At 37.0% G+C, this 17,078-nt stretch overlaps 1 protein-coding gene across 1 annotated transcript in view; it reads left to right on the forward strand.

Annotated features, from left to right (window-relative positions):
• The window catches only part of LOC106870898 (cilia and flagella-associated protein 47), a 195,878-nt gene that overhangs the window by 111,212 nt on the left and 67,588 nt on the right, over window positions 1–17,078 (forward strand). The window contains exons 32-37 of the mRNA XM_014917133.2: window positions 2,077–2,311; window positions 4,502–4,702; window positions 6,949–7,147; window positions 9,826–10,021; window positions 14,613–14,710; window positions 16,484–16,600. Of these exons, the coding sequence (XP_014772619.1) occupies window positions 2,077–2,311; window positions 4,502–4,702; window positions 6,949–7,147; window positions 9,826–10,021; window positions 14,613–14,710; window positions 16,484–16,600 (1,046 nt within the window). The remainder of the gene's footprint in view (window positions 1–2,076; window positions 2,312–4,501; window positions 4,703–6,948; window positions 7,148–9,825; window positions 10,022–14,612; window positions 14,711–16,483; window positions 16,601–17,078) is intronic.

Here is a 17,078-nt window from a genome sequence, read left to right on the forward strand (position 1 = left end):
TCATACTAATATATACTTTTGTTATTTACACCACCTGTCCTCGTCTGTTGTTATTATTTGTATATTCTCCCATATATATATATATATATATGTGTGTGTGTGTGTGTGTGTGTGTGTATGTTTGTGTGTCTGTGTTTGTCCCCCCAACATCGCTTGACAACCGATGCTGGTGTGTTTACGTCCCCGTAACTTAGCGGTTCGGCAAAAAGAGACCGATAGTATAAGTACTAGGCTTCCAAAGAATAAGTCCTGGCGTCGATTTGCTCGACTATAAAGGCGGTGCTCCAGCATGGCCGCAGTCAAATGACTGAAACAAGTAAAAGAGTAAAAAGAGTAATTCCGCAAGTTGATAGAGATTCTTTTGATATGGAACCAGAATGATCATTTATAGTTATGGACACAAGAGAACTTGAGGGCTGTACAGCTGAAACTTTACAAATTGCAACTCCTAGTTTAACATTCTAAAGATGTCTATTGAAAGTGTCAGTCATTTCACACACAGTAATCCCTCAACTATCACAGATGTTACGTTCCAAACCCCTGCCCCCAACAATAGGTGAAAATCCATGAAATAGAAACAGTACTGTATATTTTTTTTATTATTTTTATAATTTTTATAATTTGTATATATTTATTTTATTATAAATGCAAAACAATACCACAGAGGAATCGACGTAAGCTTAAATAATAAACCGCAATAGGTGGATCGCGATATGGCGAGGAATTACTGTACTTGGAAAGCATTTTCAGTTTGGATTGTGGAACAGATCAAGATATAAAAAAGCCACAGCTACCTTCAGGATGCTTTATACCAATCTGAATATCACAGACGTTTTTTCAGCAAACACAAAACTCCCGACCTTTAACGTGTGTCTGTGTGTTTCTGTATGTCTTTCAACATTGTGACAATGCAACACATACTTTAAAAAGAATTTTCGCTATAATTACATCATCATCATCATCATCATCATGCAGTAGTAGTAGTAGTAGGAGGAGGAGGAGGAGGAGAGATTCAGAGGCAGAATGAGAAAAAGAGTGTGTGTATGTCAAAGTTTCAAGATTTGTTTCAAGAAAAATACAGTTTGTTGTTGTTGAGAGAGAGAGAAAGGGAGAGAGGGTGAGTGTGTGTGTGCCTGAAAGATAGATAGATAGATAGATAGATAGATAGATAGATAGATAGATAGGTAGAGTGTTGTCACCATAGTAACTAATGGTACTTTCATTATATAGCAATCTACTATTAACCCTTTAGCAATCAGATTACCTTGTCAAATGTAAAGCTTATTCATTCCCTTTGTTTTCAATTAATCATACATTAACTTGGAGCTTTGAGATTTCAATGTAGTGATTGTTTATTTTTAGAGCGACATTGTAAGCTAGATGTGAGAGGTCAAATTTGACCAGTTTTAACATAAAATAAGTAGATTATTTGAGCCTGATATGACTGACTTGAACATAAAACAGGTGGAATATTTGGACCGGATTGTTGGCACTCCGTCGCTTACAGCATCAAGGGTTCCAGTTGATCTGATCAACGGAACAGCCTGCTTGTGAAATTAACATACAAGTGGCTGAGCACTCCACAGACACGTGTGCCCTTAACGTAGTTCTCGGGGAGATTCAGCGTGACACAGTGTGACAAGGCTGACCCTTTGAATTACAGGCACAACAGAAACAGAAAGTAAGAGTGAGAGAAAGTTGTGGTGGAAGAGTACAGCAGGGTTCGCCACTATCCCCTGCCAGAGCCTTGTGGAGCTTTAGGTGTTTTCACTCAATAAACACTCACAATGCCTGGTCTGGGAATCGAAACCGCAATCCTATGACCGTGAGTCCGCTGCCCAAACCACCGGGCCATTGCGCCTCCACATTTGAACCGGATATGGCTGGTTTAAATGCTAAAGGGTTAAAAGAAGGCACTTGCATGATTAATAGATATTTTTACTGACAGCATTGTGACAGATAAAGACCTAGTAGCTTATTAAAAGTTAATTGGATATTACGATTGACTGAATGTATTTATCTTTTTTTTCTTTTTTTCTTTCTTTCTTTTTTTTTTTATTGTTAATCATTTCTCAGTCCAAAAATATAGCAGTGGAGTTTATGATGGTGAGTGGACATCTACACCATCAGAGGAAACTGTATTGAGCAAGTTGCAAGAACTTGGCAAACTTGGAAATAACATGTTTCCTGAATATGATAAACAAATCGGTCCTTTCCATTATTCAGTTCTGTATGCTGTACAGAGATGGTTTTCAGCAAATGGCTGGCCTGGAGGAACAGTCTCAATCACAGTCCCTCACTCTTTCCGAAGGTAAGTTAAAATCAAAGTCAGTTGAACAGATACTTCATTTAAGCTGTTGTTTGTAAAGTAATTGAAGAAAACAATGAAAGACAAGGTACACTCAATGAAATTGTTCAACCTGCTAAGCATAGCAGCTAAATTTCCTCAAAATCATACTTTATTATCTTTACAGAATAACAAATGAAGATATGTTGATTTATAAGTCATTCATTCATTATGTCTGGTAGTTGGGGAAGATGTACTGATCATTGCTGGAATGTATGGCTTTAAAGAAACTTAATAGAAGTCAAAATGAATGGGAAACGAGGCAGAAGGAAAGCAAGAATTTTGTGGATGGATAATAGTCAAGAATTGAACAGACTGAAAATACAGTGAATATACTCAAGACAACACAAGAAAAAGCAAAGTGACAAGCTATGATATTTAACCCACTGAGAGCAGATAATGCATGCTGATGATAATGATGGTGATGATGGTGATGATGATGACAATTGAAACATAAATCTTCCAGTATGGATGGTCTGCCCTAGAAATTCTGCAAGTTGGATTTGTTTGGCGACCTCTTGGCTGATGTCTACTGTAACTTGCACCAGAACAGGAGAATTCCTCAGAGTGTGAGCCAGGGTGTGGTAACACTACTGAAAAAGGACTCCATCTACAATTTTCAACCCCTGACTACTAATTACATTTTATGATTTGGACCAAGATTTTGGAAAAAAAAGTTGATACTTGTCATGGGTGATGTAGTCAGAAAAGTGTTAATATGGGTGATCCCAAACAGGTCCATCCCCAATAACCTGCACCTTTTGTGATACATCAAATAGAGGGGAGGGAAAAGTGCTGGCATTAGTGTAGCCCTTTTCAATTTGGATCTGTCAAAAGTTTTTGAGAAGGTCAGTCATTGTTCCTTAGAATCCATTAAAAAATCAACTATGTTTGGACACATCTTCAGGGGTTAGATTACTACAATTCACAACAGTACCTACTGAATAGTCAAAGTAAATGACCACCTCTCAGGACCGTTTTGCCTCAGTCTGACAAGGCTCCTGTTCTCATCTCTCCTGTATGAATTGGCTCTTTAGCCACTGCCGTGGAAGCTAGAACAGTTGAAGAACATCCCTTTCAAAGTAGGAGCTAGTGGGACTGTGTGGTGTATATGAATGATGTCGTCATCATAGTGTCTGATGCCACTGAAGTAGAGACAGTCCGTAACTTTGTAAAGAATTATGAGTTGATGACAGGGGCCAAAATCAATGTAAAAAAATTAGTGGACATGCAGCTTGGCACCTGGAGAGGAAGTCTTTACCATCATATAACATCATGGGACACTGAACCAACAAACTAGTTAAACTGCCCAAGTTCTGGTTTGGTCCTGAACTCCAGATGAACCAGAACTGGAAGATGATGAATGGGTAACTTATCTTACCCAGAAATAGGCCAAGAAGAAACTGTTCCTTGAAGGTGGAAAATGCCTTTACCTCTTTCATTATTGTATACTACCAGGACAGCAAGCTGTTTTTGTAGGAACTCTGGAGTCTTGCATGCATGGCGGGCTTGCTACCTGCACTCTACGGTACCATACTATCCATTCTTTTCAGCTATCTAATACTTTCCTGATTATCCTAGCAGAGCCAAGGAGGCAAACTTTTTGTAACAGTTCTCCTGGACACTCTATTCCAATTTCCTTAATATTCCTCTTGATGCCCTCTGATACTGATCCCAAGGACCCAACAGTAATTGGCACTATTAGAATCGTTAGCATGCTGGTCGAAATGCTTACCAGTATTTCGTCTGTCTTTACATTCTGAGTTCAAATTCTGCCGAGGTCGACTTTGCCTTTCATCCTTTCGGGGTTAATAAAAATAAGTACCAGTTGCATAATGGATTCGATTTAATCGACTTGCCCCCCCCCCTCCCACAAAATAATAATAATAATAATAATAATTATTATTATTATTATTATTATTATTATGTTGTTGTTTTCTTTCTTCTTTCTTCAAATCTTCTTCCATTTCTCGCTGAGTGTTTTCCGTACACCTAGGGCAGAGAAACTCGTTATATGCATTCCAAGTTTACACACACTACTATTAGTATCATTATTATTATCATTATCATTATCATTATTAATATTATTATTATTAACATTATCATCATCAAAATTATTATTATTTTGTTGTTCTTTTTATGTTTTTCTCACAGTGCTGTAGGTACCTTGGAAGAGAGGAAATCACCTAAAGCACATTCTGTTAAGAAAGAATCAAAGACTATTTATCAGATGCTAAAATATCTCACTGGGAAAATCTTGCCTGGAGTGATACTAATCCCAACTCTACCATCACACTCATTAGAACGTGTCAAACAGATCTACAACCAACATTACCTTCTGCTTGTCTTTTTAAAGTAAGCACATTTTACCCAGAATTCTCAGTCCATAAACCCATCAGAGCCATACTGCATTTAAATTTTCTGTTGCTACTGCTTCTTTGATGGAGGCACAATGGTCCAGTGGTTAGGGCAGCGGACTCGCAGTCATAGGATCGTGGTTTCGATTCCCAGACCGGGCGTTGTGAGTGTTTATTGAGCAAAAACACCTAAAAGCTCCACGAGGCTCCGGCAGGGGATGGTGGCGAACCCTGCTGTACTCTTTCACCACAACTTTCTCTCACTCTTACTTCCTGTTTCTGTTGTGCCTGTAATTCAAAGGGTCGGCCTTGTCACCCTGTGTCACGCTGAATATCCCCGAGAACTATGTTAAGGGTACACGTGTCTGTGGAGTGCTCAGCCACTTGCACGTTAATTTCACGAGCAGGCTGTTCCGTTGATCGGATCAACTGGAACCCTTGACGCCGTAAGCGACGGAGTGCCAACAACAACAACTGCTTCTTTGGTTTTGCTGCCACTTCGGCTGTGCTGCTGCTGTGGTTGTTGTTTGTTGTGGTTGTAGACGCTCCAGTTATGACCATTGCATTTTCCTATGCAGGCTTCATTGTCTTGTGTGTCCTTCTTTATATAATCTTGTAGTGTGTGATTTGAAACTGATTCAACTGCCACTTCTTCTGGTGGTTTGTGTATGAGGTTACTGGTACAATGAAAGGAACTGATAAACGAATGGTAAATGGTGAGAAACATAAAAAGATTGGTGAAATACAATTTGGAAGACATAAAATAGGAGAAAGATTCTCTGTGTGTGTGTGTGTAGTGTACACATTTTTTTTTATCTGTTACATGTTTCAGTCATTAAACTGGCCATGCTGGGGCACCACCTTGAAGAAGTTTTAGTTGAATAAATTGACCCCAGTACTTTTTTTTTAAAGCTTGGTACTTATTCTACTGGTCTTTTTTGCTGAACTGCTAAGTGACATGGATGTAAACACACCAACACCAGTTGTCAAGCAGTGGCAGAAGACATATCTATACAATGGACTTCTTTCAGTTTCTGTCTATTAAATCCACTCACAAGGTTTTGGTCAGCTCAAGACTATAGTCGAAGACACTTGCCCAAGGTACCACCCAGTGGGACTGAGCCCAGAACCATATGGTTGGGAAGAAAGCTTCTTACCACACACAGCTACACCTACACACATGCATGCATACATTCATACACACACACACACACACACACACACACACACACACTCACACACAAACACACACACTCAAATATGTATATATATATATATTTATACATATAAATGTGACATGGGCGATTCTTTCTTGTCGGCTGGGTGGAATTGTGCGAAAAATTACACAGGTGTGTAGAATGATCCAGTGGTGATGCTGGGCTTTGTATTTTTTTTCATAGCTCCCATGGTTACCGAGATAATTTAGTATAATAATACTCTTGTGTTTATGAATAAGAATGGAAGGGGTGATGTTATACTTAGTAGGGGGATGATGAAAATTGTACACTGAAAAAATTGAACCAAACAGTGTTTCAACTCTGTGTGAATATGTGTGTGTGTGTGTATGTGTGTGTGTGCAATGGAAGTGGGATGGTTCATCTTTGCTTAGTATTTGGATTTATTTTTGATTTGGTTGAATTTTTTTTTTGTTTTTTTTTGTTGTTGGTCAGTTATTTTTAGCGTTTTGACAGAAAAAAGTCATTCTAAAATTGTGTTCTAACGTAAGCTTGCCCAAACAAGTCGAATGCTTACACAAAGCAGGTTTTACAGCCACATCATCCAAACTGACCGGGTGAAACCAGGCTTAGCCGCTAGTATATATATATATATATATATCTGTTGCAGTCATCCAGTTCACCAGCCCTCAGTCAAATCATCCAACCCATGCTAGCATGGAAAGCGGCCGTTAAACAATGATGATGATGATGATATATATATATATATATAAATGCAATGAGATTCTGCATAGTTTCTGTACATAAATTCCATTCAAAAGTTACTAGACTCAAGACTATGGTGAAAATATTCCAAGATGTTATAGTGCAATGGAATCAAATATATCAGGAATCACATGGTTGCTAAACAAATTTCTCACCTACATGACTTTGTATATATCCATTGAATCATTGTTTAACAATTTTACAACAACAAAAAAAAGAAGGAAAACAGAAATGGAATCTGAAAATTCTTGTTTAGTTTTTTCTTTTTTATTATAACACTTTTTGCTGATTTTTGTCTTTTCAGATCTCAAGGAGGTTGTGTAGCATCAATCAAACCAGAGTATTTAATGACATATTCCGACTTCTGTGTATGGAATGAAAATAAGAAATACATGTCAAGACCTGTGGGTTATATCGATGAAGATGAACGCCTGAAGGAAAGAGAAGTCTTTGAGTTGGTTTCCAAGAAGTCATGGCTAGATACACTTCTGCAGATTATCAAGGTTAAGCAACATGCTTTTTTCTTTTCAATTTAATTATTGTTTTGTTTTCGTTTTTGGATTTGGTTTGCAAGATTTTTTATGTGATTTCGTGTGTTGAAGCATATTCTGTTGTGTCTGGGGAGAGTCATTTTCTTATTGTGCCTTAAAATTTAACACACTCAAGACTATTGAAAAGGTTGCAAGACGCAACGAAAATTTTTTAAGAAAATAAAAATAAGAAATAAGTGGAAATTTTACCGGTGAGTGTGTTAAATTTTAAGGTACAATAAGAAAATGACTCTCCCCAGACACAACAGAATATTGTTTTGTTGTTTTTCCTTTTATTAATCATCAACCACCATCCTACCACCACCACCACAGCCGTTGCCACCACCACCAACGTATCATTCTCCTTGTCATCATCATCATCATCATCATCATCATCATCATCATCATAATCGTTATCATGATTACCATTATCTTGGCATCACCATCATTACTACCACTGTCACCATCACCACTGCTGTCATCATAGTCATCATCACCATCATTGTCATCATCTTCATCATTGCAGTCATCATCCGTTAACCCTCATCATCACCACTATTGCCAATCTCCTTAAAGATCATTATTGCCATGACCATCATTACAACCACCATTATTTTCACCATTACTGTCATCATTCCTACTGTCATCATTCCTTCTGTCCCCACCACCACCACCACCACCATCATCATCATTGTCTTGCTATTTTTTCAATGCCAGCATAGCTTGACTGGTTCTTCTGCACTTTATAATGCCACTCATCTCAGTCTTCCATCATCTCGGCCTTCCAGCATCTCAGTCTTCCATCATCTCAGTCTTCCAGCATTTCGGCCTTCCATCGTCTTGGTCTTCCATCATCTCAGTCTTTCATTGTCTCTTTTCTGTGAATTCCAGCAACACACATTTTTACTTTAAAAAAAGAAAGGTAAAGTTACTTTCTCAAGTCATACCGACTCATAAGGGCTGATTTCCTGGTTTCCATGGTGTATAAACTCCCCACCTGGATGGGACACCAGTCCATTGCAGGATTACTCATTTTTTTGCCAGCTGAGTGGACTGGAACAATGTGAAATGAAGTGTTTTTGCTCACAAACACAATGCCTCGCCTAGTTCAGGAATCGAAACCACAATCTTATGATCATGAGTCCAACATCCTAACCACTAAGCCACCCTCACCTCCACACACTTTCACTTTATCCTTTCTTTTTCATGTCTTCTTCAGTCCTCCCCCTGCAAGAGGTACCCAACACATGGCCTTATTTGACTCAGCATTCATCATCCACTTCACATCACAAGTTAATATCAGTGTAGTCATCTTGCATGCATGTATATATATATATATATATATATATATATATATATATGTATGTGTATATATATGTATATATATATATATGCATTTGTTAATGCCTCTAATATTCAGTTACTCTCTCTCTCTTTCTCTTTGCCTTTGACAAATTGATCGTAGTACTTATCTTTTACGTCTGGTACTTATTTTCTTGGCCTCTTATACCAAACCACTAAGTTATGGGAATGTAAACAAACCAACACCAGTTGTCAAATGGTAGTGGTGGAGACACACACTGACAAAAGGGTGCACACATAACTGAAATAGGTTTGGTGACAGGAAGGGATCCAGCTATTGAAAATATTCCTCAATAAACTGCATCCAACCCATGCAAGCATGAAACAGTGAACATTAGATGATGATGATGATGATATATACTTACATACAGGCAAGCATGCACTCATGTGTGCATGCCTAACTGTCAGTCTGGATGAGCTTGGATTTTCAGACAAAGAAACCAACCAACTGATTCTCATATTACAAACACATCTGTAAGCAGAACAGTAAAATTATGCAAGATTTTTCTCTGCTTTAAAATGTGACATTGTTTTCATTATCAACATTCCAGAGATGGAACTTTGCATCTTTTTTAGAAACCAGGTCCTTCTCCAAAGGAAGAATTTCAATAATAAGAAATCAGAAAAGAACATACATACACATAGATATACATGCATGCGTCAGTTTCAATCTTCCAAATTCAACCTCAAAGCTTTGGTCTACTCAGGGCTTGTGTAGATGGAATTTGCCTATGGTAACATGCAGTGGGACTTTACTATGGTAACATGCAGTGGGACTTTACTTTGGTTTGGAAGCAAATTCATTAATCATATGTCTATACATGCGCTCTGTTTATTGAAATGCAGGTTTTCTTTGTCTTGCAGAATTCTAAATAATAGCACAATTAATTTTCCTCTTTGTTTTTTGGAGAAAATTATTCTGTTGTCTTCAGGGTAGTCACATCAGTTGTCTTTGATCTCTGACTAGTTAATTCTCTGTAGCATCTCATAAAATGGCCCTAGTGAGAGTAGACATAAACACTGACACAACATTTCTCTCTCTCTCTCTCTTATTCTTGTTCTCTTTCACTCACTGTTTTGCTATTTTCCCCTCTTTCCCTCTCTTTCATTTTCTGTCACTCCTTCTCTTTCTCCATCTCCATCTCTCACACGGACACACATACATACATGAACTTTCTCTCTCTGTCTCACTCTTTCTCTCTCTCTCTCCCCTATCCCCCCTCTCTCTCTCTCACAGATGAATGTTGCAGCATGAATTTATATAAAGTCTTCATTTTTCCATTTTCTAGTGTTTTGTAGTGTCCAAAATTACTCCAAGAATATTCAAAAGCTTTATCATTGACGACAGAGAACTGAAGATGCCATCTTTGAACAAGAATCCTCTGTGTAGTAATGTTTACACAGAAGGCGAAAGAATATTGCTTGCTTGGATGAACCGTTGTTATGAGCAAAACCGTCGACTTGTATGGAATGAAAATTCTAACAGTGAGTAAACCAATTTTGTTCACGTGTGTGAATGAGTTTCTTCTCCTGTTTTAACATTCTAGGAAAAGATGGAGTGAAGGATATTGAAATTAAATCCTATTCCCCACAGGTTAGGTTAGTCCACATTCCTCCATAAAGTGCATAGGGTTGGTTTGGCAGTTTCTCCCTTCCTGGACAGGATGCCAATCTCCTGCAGGATTACTCATTTACATTAGCTGAGTGGAGAAGCAATGTGAAAGAGAACAAGAATAAGAGAGAGAGAGAGAGAGGAGAAATAAGGCGCAGGAGTGGCTGTGTGGTAAGTAGCTTGCTTACCAACTGCATGGTTCCGGGTTCATTCCCACTGCGTGGCATCTTGGGCAAGTGCCTTCTACTATAGCCTTGGGCCGACCAAAGCCTTGTGAGTGGATTTGGTAGACGGAAACTGAAAGACGCCCATCGTATGTGTGTGTGTATATGTGTATATGTATGTGTGTTTGTGTGTCTGTGTTTGTTCCCCCAACATCGCTTGACAACCGATGGTGATGTGTTTACGTCCCAGTAACTTAGCGGTTCAGCAAAAGAGGCCGATAGAATAAGTACTAGGCTTACAAAGAATAAGTCCTGGGGTCGATTAGCTTGACTAAAAGGCAGTGCTCCAGCATGGCCACAGTCAAATGACTGAAACAAGTAAAAGAGTAAAAGAGTTCAAAAATACTATGCCTTGCCTGCTCCAGAAATTGAAACCAGAATTTTACAATCATGAGTCCAACACCCTAACCACTAAGCCATGTGCCTCCACTATTCCCCACAGGGAGAGGAGTCAATACGACTACCACAATCCATCAGTGTTTTTTTTTTTTTTGCTTTCTTTTTCCAAAGCAACAAAACCTGTAATACTGAGAGTTTGTGACTTTCAGTTTTAATACATTTCATATGTTTTTGGAGTTTTTCTATGTTTATGCATGCATTCTTAAAATTTTAACAATCTGTTATCCTATTCCATTTCATTTAGCACTTTTGTCAAAGCCTCTCATTTCCTGCAAAAACTGTATTTTTATGACAGGTGTCATATAAGTTAGACTGCAAATACTGTAAATAATCTCAGAATACATTTTTCAAGTGTCATGCAACATTCCTAGGCCAGTTCAAGAACTCACATAGACAAGGTATAAAATTCTGTCAAGTTTTGGTATTTTCAGAAGGTATTCTAGAAATGCTGATGTCAGCAGGATCTGTGATACCATGGCAGCTAATTCAATACAAAAACTAAAGGTACTTGCTTTGGCCAATCATTATTTGAAATTCCAAGTTTATACCAAATTCCAATCCAAAGTTAGTGTTGGGGAGAAGCAGGTCAACATGATCCATCCCCTCTGGGGAATAGGGTTAGGGGGAAAAGAAAATAAGTTCAGTGGTTCTCAACCAATTTTTACCTATGGACCCCATTGATTCCAATTTTACTTGGATGGACCATCATAGCCATTTGATGTTTAAAGACTTTTATTATCTTAATATATAAATCCCGTTGTGTCCGTCTGTCTGTCTGTTTGTGCGCTTATAACTCAAGTATTGTTCATCCAATCGCGCTGAAATTTTAAATCTTAATATATAAATCCCATTCTGTCTGTTTGTTTGTGTGCTTGTAACTCGAGTATTGTTCATCCAATCATGCTGAAATTTTAAACATGGATGCATGAGAGAGCAGGGAATTCCATAGATTTTCAAAATTGCTAGTTTCAAAGTGAGAATCGCTATTTTGGTAATCTTTTTGTCCTGTTTGTTCTGCAATTAAAAGCAACAAGTTTGCTCAGACAACTGGCACATACCATGTTGCTAGCAACAAGGGGAGTACAGGATGACAGTCAGCTAAAACCGTCACTATGTTGTCTCTCTTCTTTCCCATCTCTGTCTCTCTTATGCTGTCTGATTCCACTTGAAGTTGTATATATATTGTGTTAAGATTCGTTATCAATCAATTATCTTTATTGAGAAGAAACAGTCAAAAGTAACCACCACATACAATCACCAAACATCTCCACTACTTAACAACATCCAAGTTAACCCTCTTCACCTTTACAGCTGTCACATGAAAAACTACGAGGAAAAGGCAACCATTTTAATTAAGCAAAAAAGAGAAAAAATTGATTGCTATTAAAACATGTAAAATTTTGGGGTTAATAATCTTAATCTTTAGTTACAGTTTCTCATTCAAACAACATAATAGGTAGAATTGTCGGATTAAGACAGTAGGATGTTTTGAGGGAGATTTGGCTGCTCTTTCTAGCAAGTCTAGCTACCATATAGAGATCTCCCTCATTGGCTCATACATACATACATAAAATCAAAAAATAAATACTTAAAGCAACAAGCGTCAAATACAAAAGTCAAGGTCCGTGCAGTGTCATGGGCCCAAAAAATTTTCAAACTTCTTGTCTAATGCAAGCCCAGAGCAATTTCTTATCTCTTACACTATTTCAATATTACGTCTGTATTGTAATGTGAGATAATACTTTCAGTTTGAAAGAAATCTGTTCTATATATATATATATATATATATATATATTCCTTATGCATTCCAAAACTGAGTTACAGATTTTGATGTATGGGGTATCAAAAGATTCAGTACTATTTCAGCTACAAATTAAACTTAATTTCCATTCACATATTTGCATTTCAAAAATTTAACATTATAATCTTTTCCATAAATCAACTATCGTAAACATTTTATACAATGACGTCGCATTTTCTATATGTGTGTGTAACTTAAAAGACATCAATCATCACAACACACACCTTCACTCACTCACTCTATCTCTCTTCCTCACCCTCTTTCTCTCTCTCACACACACCCATGCATGCATGTATGCACTCACACACACACACACACACATGTCCATTTCATATAGACGTACATACATCTTTCACTTTCTTTCTCTGTTCTTTTCACTTTCTCTTCTTTCAATTTCTGCTCTCTTCAAATAATTTTTTATGAATACAACTGCTTACAAAAATAGGGATTAATGTATAATTTCTTTCTATGTTCATAATTGTTTTTCACAATATTGAAAATAAATACGCCACCAACGAAACAACGTAGTCTCTCTAGAAACAAATATAAAGCAAGGAGGATGGTAGAAAACTGAAGAGAGAAGCTAGATGAGATTTTCTCAAGATCAGCAAATGCATGTTACAGCACTTAATGCTGGATCATTAAATCAATGTTTTAATGATTAGACAGAGGTTCAATAGAATAATTCAGAAACAGACTATGTACTAATTTGCTCTTCACAACTCCTGAAGCTGTTTTCAGATATGATCCATCCCATTCTTATAAAAATAATAACTCTGTCCAAATTCGTGTGCTAAACACAAATTGTCTTTTCTGTAGAGTTTTAACATTTTCAAATGAAACAAATGGTATGTGCTGCTCGGGCGGTCAGGTAACATTGCCAGCCCTACCAGTTCCTTCTCAACCTTTTATGGATCTTCTAGAAGGCATTTCCATCCAGAGAAGGATTTTCTGAAGAATGTCAGATAATACAACTCTGCAAATGACATCGTTTGTTGCATCTAAGAAGACAGATAAACATGAATTTATACCGACACCAAAGTTCAAGGGCAAGTCTATCATCCCATTGGTTCCCTGTTACCCTCATATGAACAACCACAGTTCCTCCAAATTTGCTTTATGAGTGATATAGGACAACAAACCCGAAGGAAGTGTCAACATTTCAGATGATGGGTCATGTTAGACACAGCACCAACTGCTGCAAAAGAGAGTATATCCACTGACAGCTTTTCGGTGCGTTCAAAAATCACATAACCCCTACAGGTTAGGGCCTGAAATACTCCAAATGGATGCATTGCATGTTGCTTAGTCGAATTAGCTCATCATTTACTCCACAAATGTTTTGTTGTCAATGCTACACTTTCCCACATCACCTGTTTCAATATAACTGTAATATATTATATACAAACTATGCCATTTTAATCCCGAGCAATGCCGGGTATCTCTGCTAGTATTTTTATAATTAAATATTATTAGGAATTGTATAAAAAAATTTGTTAAAATATTTTGTGTGTTGAAGTATAACCAGTTTATTGCACATAAATTTTAACAACAAAATCTTATATGGATCACCAAAGGCCATATAGACTCCATTTGAGACCCACCAAACTGAAATCCTTTTAGTCAACTACATACACAGAGTGGTGCAAAGGTTCTAAAAGATAAAAAGATAAAGCTAAGTTACTTTAATTGTTTTATGTCTGAAATTACTATTGCTGTCGCTGGTATCCTTCAAAAGTAAATATTTTATAACAAACAAAGTAGGTAGTTAGAAAATCTCTATAAGTGATGAAAGTAGTAACTATACTGAGAAGTAATGTTTATCACCACAGCTGGTCTTCTATAAACAAATTTGCCCATACTTGTCCGTTGGAGGGGAACTGTCTAGGTGCAATTCCATGATCATTCATGACTGAAGAGTGTCTTTTCCCTTTACCCTATAATCATCATCATCGTCATCATTTAAAATTTGTTTTCTATGCTGATATGGGTGTGTGTGTATACATATGTATGTATGTATTTCTTTTTCTATTTTCGTAGCTGTTGTACCTGCAGCCCGTTGGATTGTGAACTTTGACTTAGATTTGAAAGATGGTCTAGTCTTAGCCTGTCTGATTGGAACCTACTTGCCTTTTATGGTAAAGTATTTTATTTTAGCAGTTGCAGCATGGAAGGTATTTATAAGCCATTTAAAAACACATCAAAACTGTTAGATTCACTTCAACATTTAAATTTAATTTGTTGAAGTATTTTCGTCGCATTGAGACCACGACCTGTTCACTGACAAAATCCCGATGCAGCATGGAATTTTGTCAGTGAACAGGTCACAGTCTCAAATCAACAAAAATATTTTGGCAAATTAAATTCAAATGTTGAAGAGAATCTAATGGTTTTTGTGTGTTTTAACTGGCTTATAAACACCTTCCACACTGCAACTGTTTTTGTTTCAGCACATGATCTCAGATCATGTCACTTGCTATGCAAGTACATCTCCATAATATTTTATTTTATTTTATCTTATTTTATTTTTTGCTGTTTCTCTTATATTTTATGAAATGTAAGCTAAATCTTTCACCACTTTCATCACTTCAAAGACCATGGTAGTTGTTAGTCAAAATTAAGGAGCTTCTAACAAGTAAACAATTTGATTAAGGTAACAGCCACATTTATTGCAACGACAGCAACAACAAGCCCTCTAATGTGGGTCTAGGACAACTCTCACCCAAAATTCAAGCAAAACATATCTACAATAAGGAATAAATAACCAGAGAGAAAAATGTTAATCAAAATAAATTATTCAGGCAGTCACCTGACACCATATTTTGAAGTGAGTTCTAACCCTATCAGAGCTATCATTCTCTTGTAATGTGATTTTATCTGCTATTCATTGATTCTACAGCTTTTTGCTAGAGTTGATAACATAATTGCCCAACATTTGCTGAAGTAGAAATGCAATTCAACTGACTGTAGTCTTTCCCTAATATGTGCAGTCCTGATTTTATTTTTGTTATTTTGTAACTCCAAGTCAGCCCCGAATGTGCAGACTTCTGTTATGCAAGCAGTTAGGGGAAGAGGCAAAAAAAATAATGCAGCTGCATCATCAGATCCTGGACAATCATACCTCTGTCATCATTGCAATCAGATATGTCAATCCGTCATCAGCCTTATCAACCATGAATGAGCATGCAGACGATATGGACAACAACCTTTATAATCTTTGTCAGCAAAGCCAAGCCAAGATATATTTACATATATATACATACATACATACATATATATTTCTTTATTGCCCACAAGGGGCTACACACAGAGGGGACAAACAAGGACAGACAAAGGGATTAAGTCGATTATATCGACCCCAGTGCATAACTGGTACTTATTAATCGACCCCGAGAGGATGAAAGGCAAAGTCGACCTCGGCGGAATTTGAACTAAGAACGTAGCGACAGACGAAATACCGCTAACGTTTCTGCCAGCTCACCGCCTTATATATGTATACACACACCCACACACACACACACATATATATATATGTATGCATACGCACACACACAAACACACACACAAACACACACACACACACACAAACACACACACATATATATGTATACACACACACACGCACACACAAACACACACACATATATATATAATTTCGTTTTTGTATTTGGTTTGCAAGATTCTTTATGTGAATTCGTGTGTTGAAGCATATTTTATTGTTTCTGGGGAGAGTCACTCTCTTTTAGTGCCTTATTATTTCATGACACCTGCTTAAATTTCATACAGCAATATTTTGTGTCCAGAAACTATTTGCATTGCAAAACAACAATCTTTTCATCTTGAAACTATTCTGTTGTTAATCAGTATTTTTTTTGTATTTTTAATGAGCTTCTTCTTTATCTTCTTCGCAGATCTCTAGCCATATTGGTAAAGTATACACAACTCCAACTCAAAGAGAACAATATTTCCACAATGCATTGAAGATAGTCTGTGCTCTACGTTCTCTTGGAATTGAGTACAATATTCAGGTAGAATGTAAACCAATTTATCTTTTGCTCTTTTTTATTTCCTTTTGTTTGTATTAATTGTTGGACTGTGGCCATGCTAGAGTACTACCTTGAACACCTTTAATTGAACAAATAGACCACAATTCCTATATTTTTAAGCCTGAAACATTACTAGTCCATGAACCTTTTTATACTACCTCATACATCTCTCACCCCCCCCCCACTCTTGCAATCTTCTACCCACCCATTCCACTTGTCATTTCCCTTATCTCTCATTTTTCCTCTAACCACTGTCTTATTATTATTATTATTATTATTATTTTATGTTTGACTTTTGCTTTGCATTTGTACAAGTTGGATCCAAGTCTCACCCAGAGACCTCAAGAGACAAGTTAGAAGTTCATGTAGGTGTTATGCCTAGGGTACCATATATTTGAATTTGTACAGTGTTGTTCTAGAGAATGTTTTAAAATTTGAGATCACATAGACAGTATTTTAC

This window comes from Octopus bimaculoides, chromosome 4 (assembly GCF_001194135.2).
Source record: "Octopus bimaculoides isolate UCB-OBI-ISO-001 chromosome 4, ASM119413v2, whole genome shotgun sequence".
Taxonomy (NCBI): Eukaryota; Metazoa; Mollusca; class Cephalopoda; order Octopoda; family Octopodidae; genus Octopus; species Octopus bimaculoides.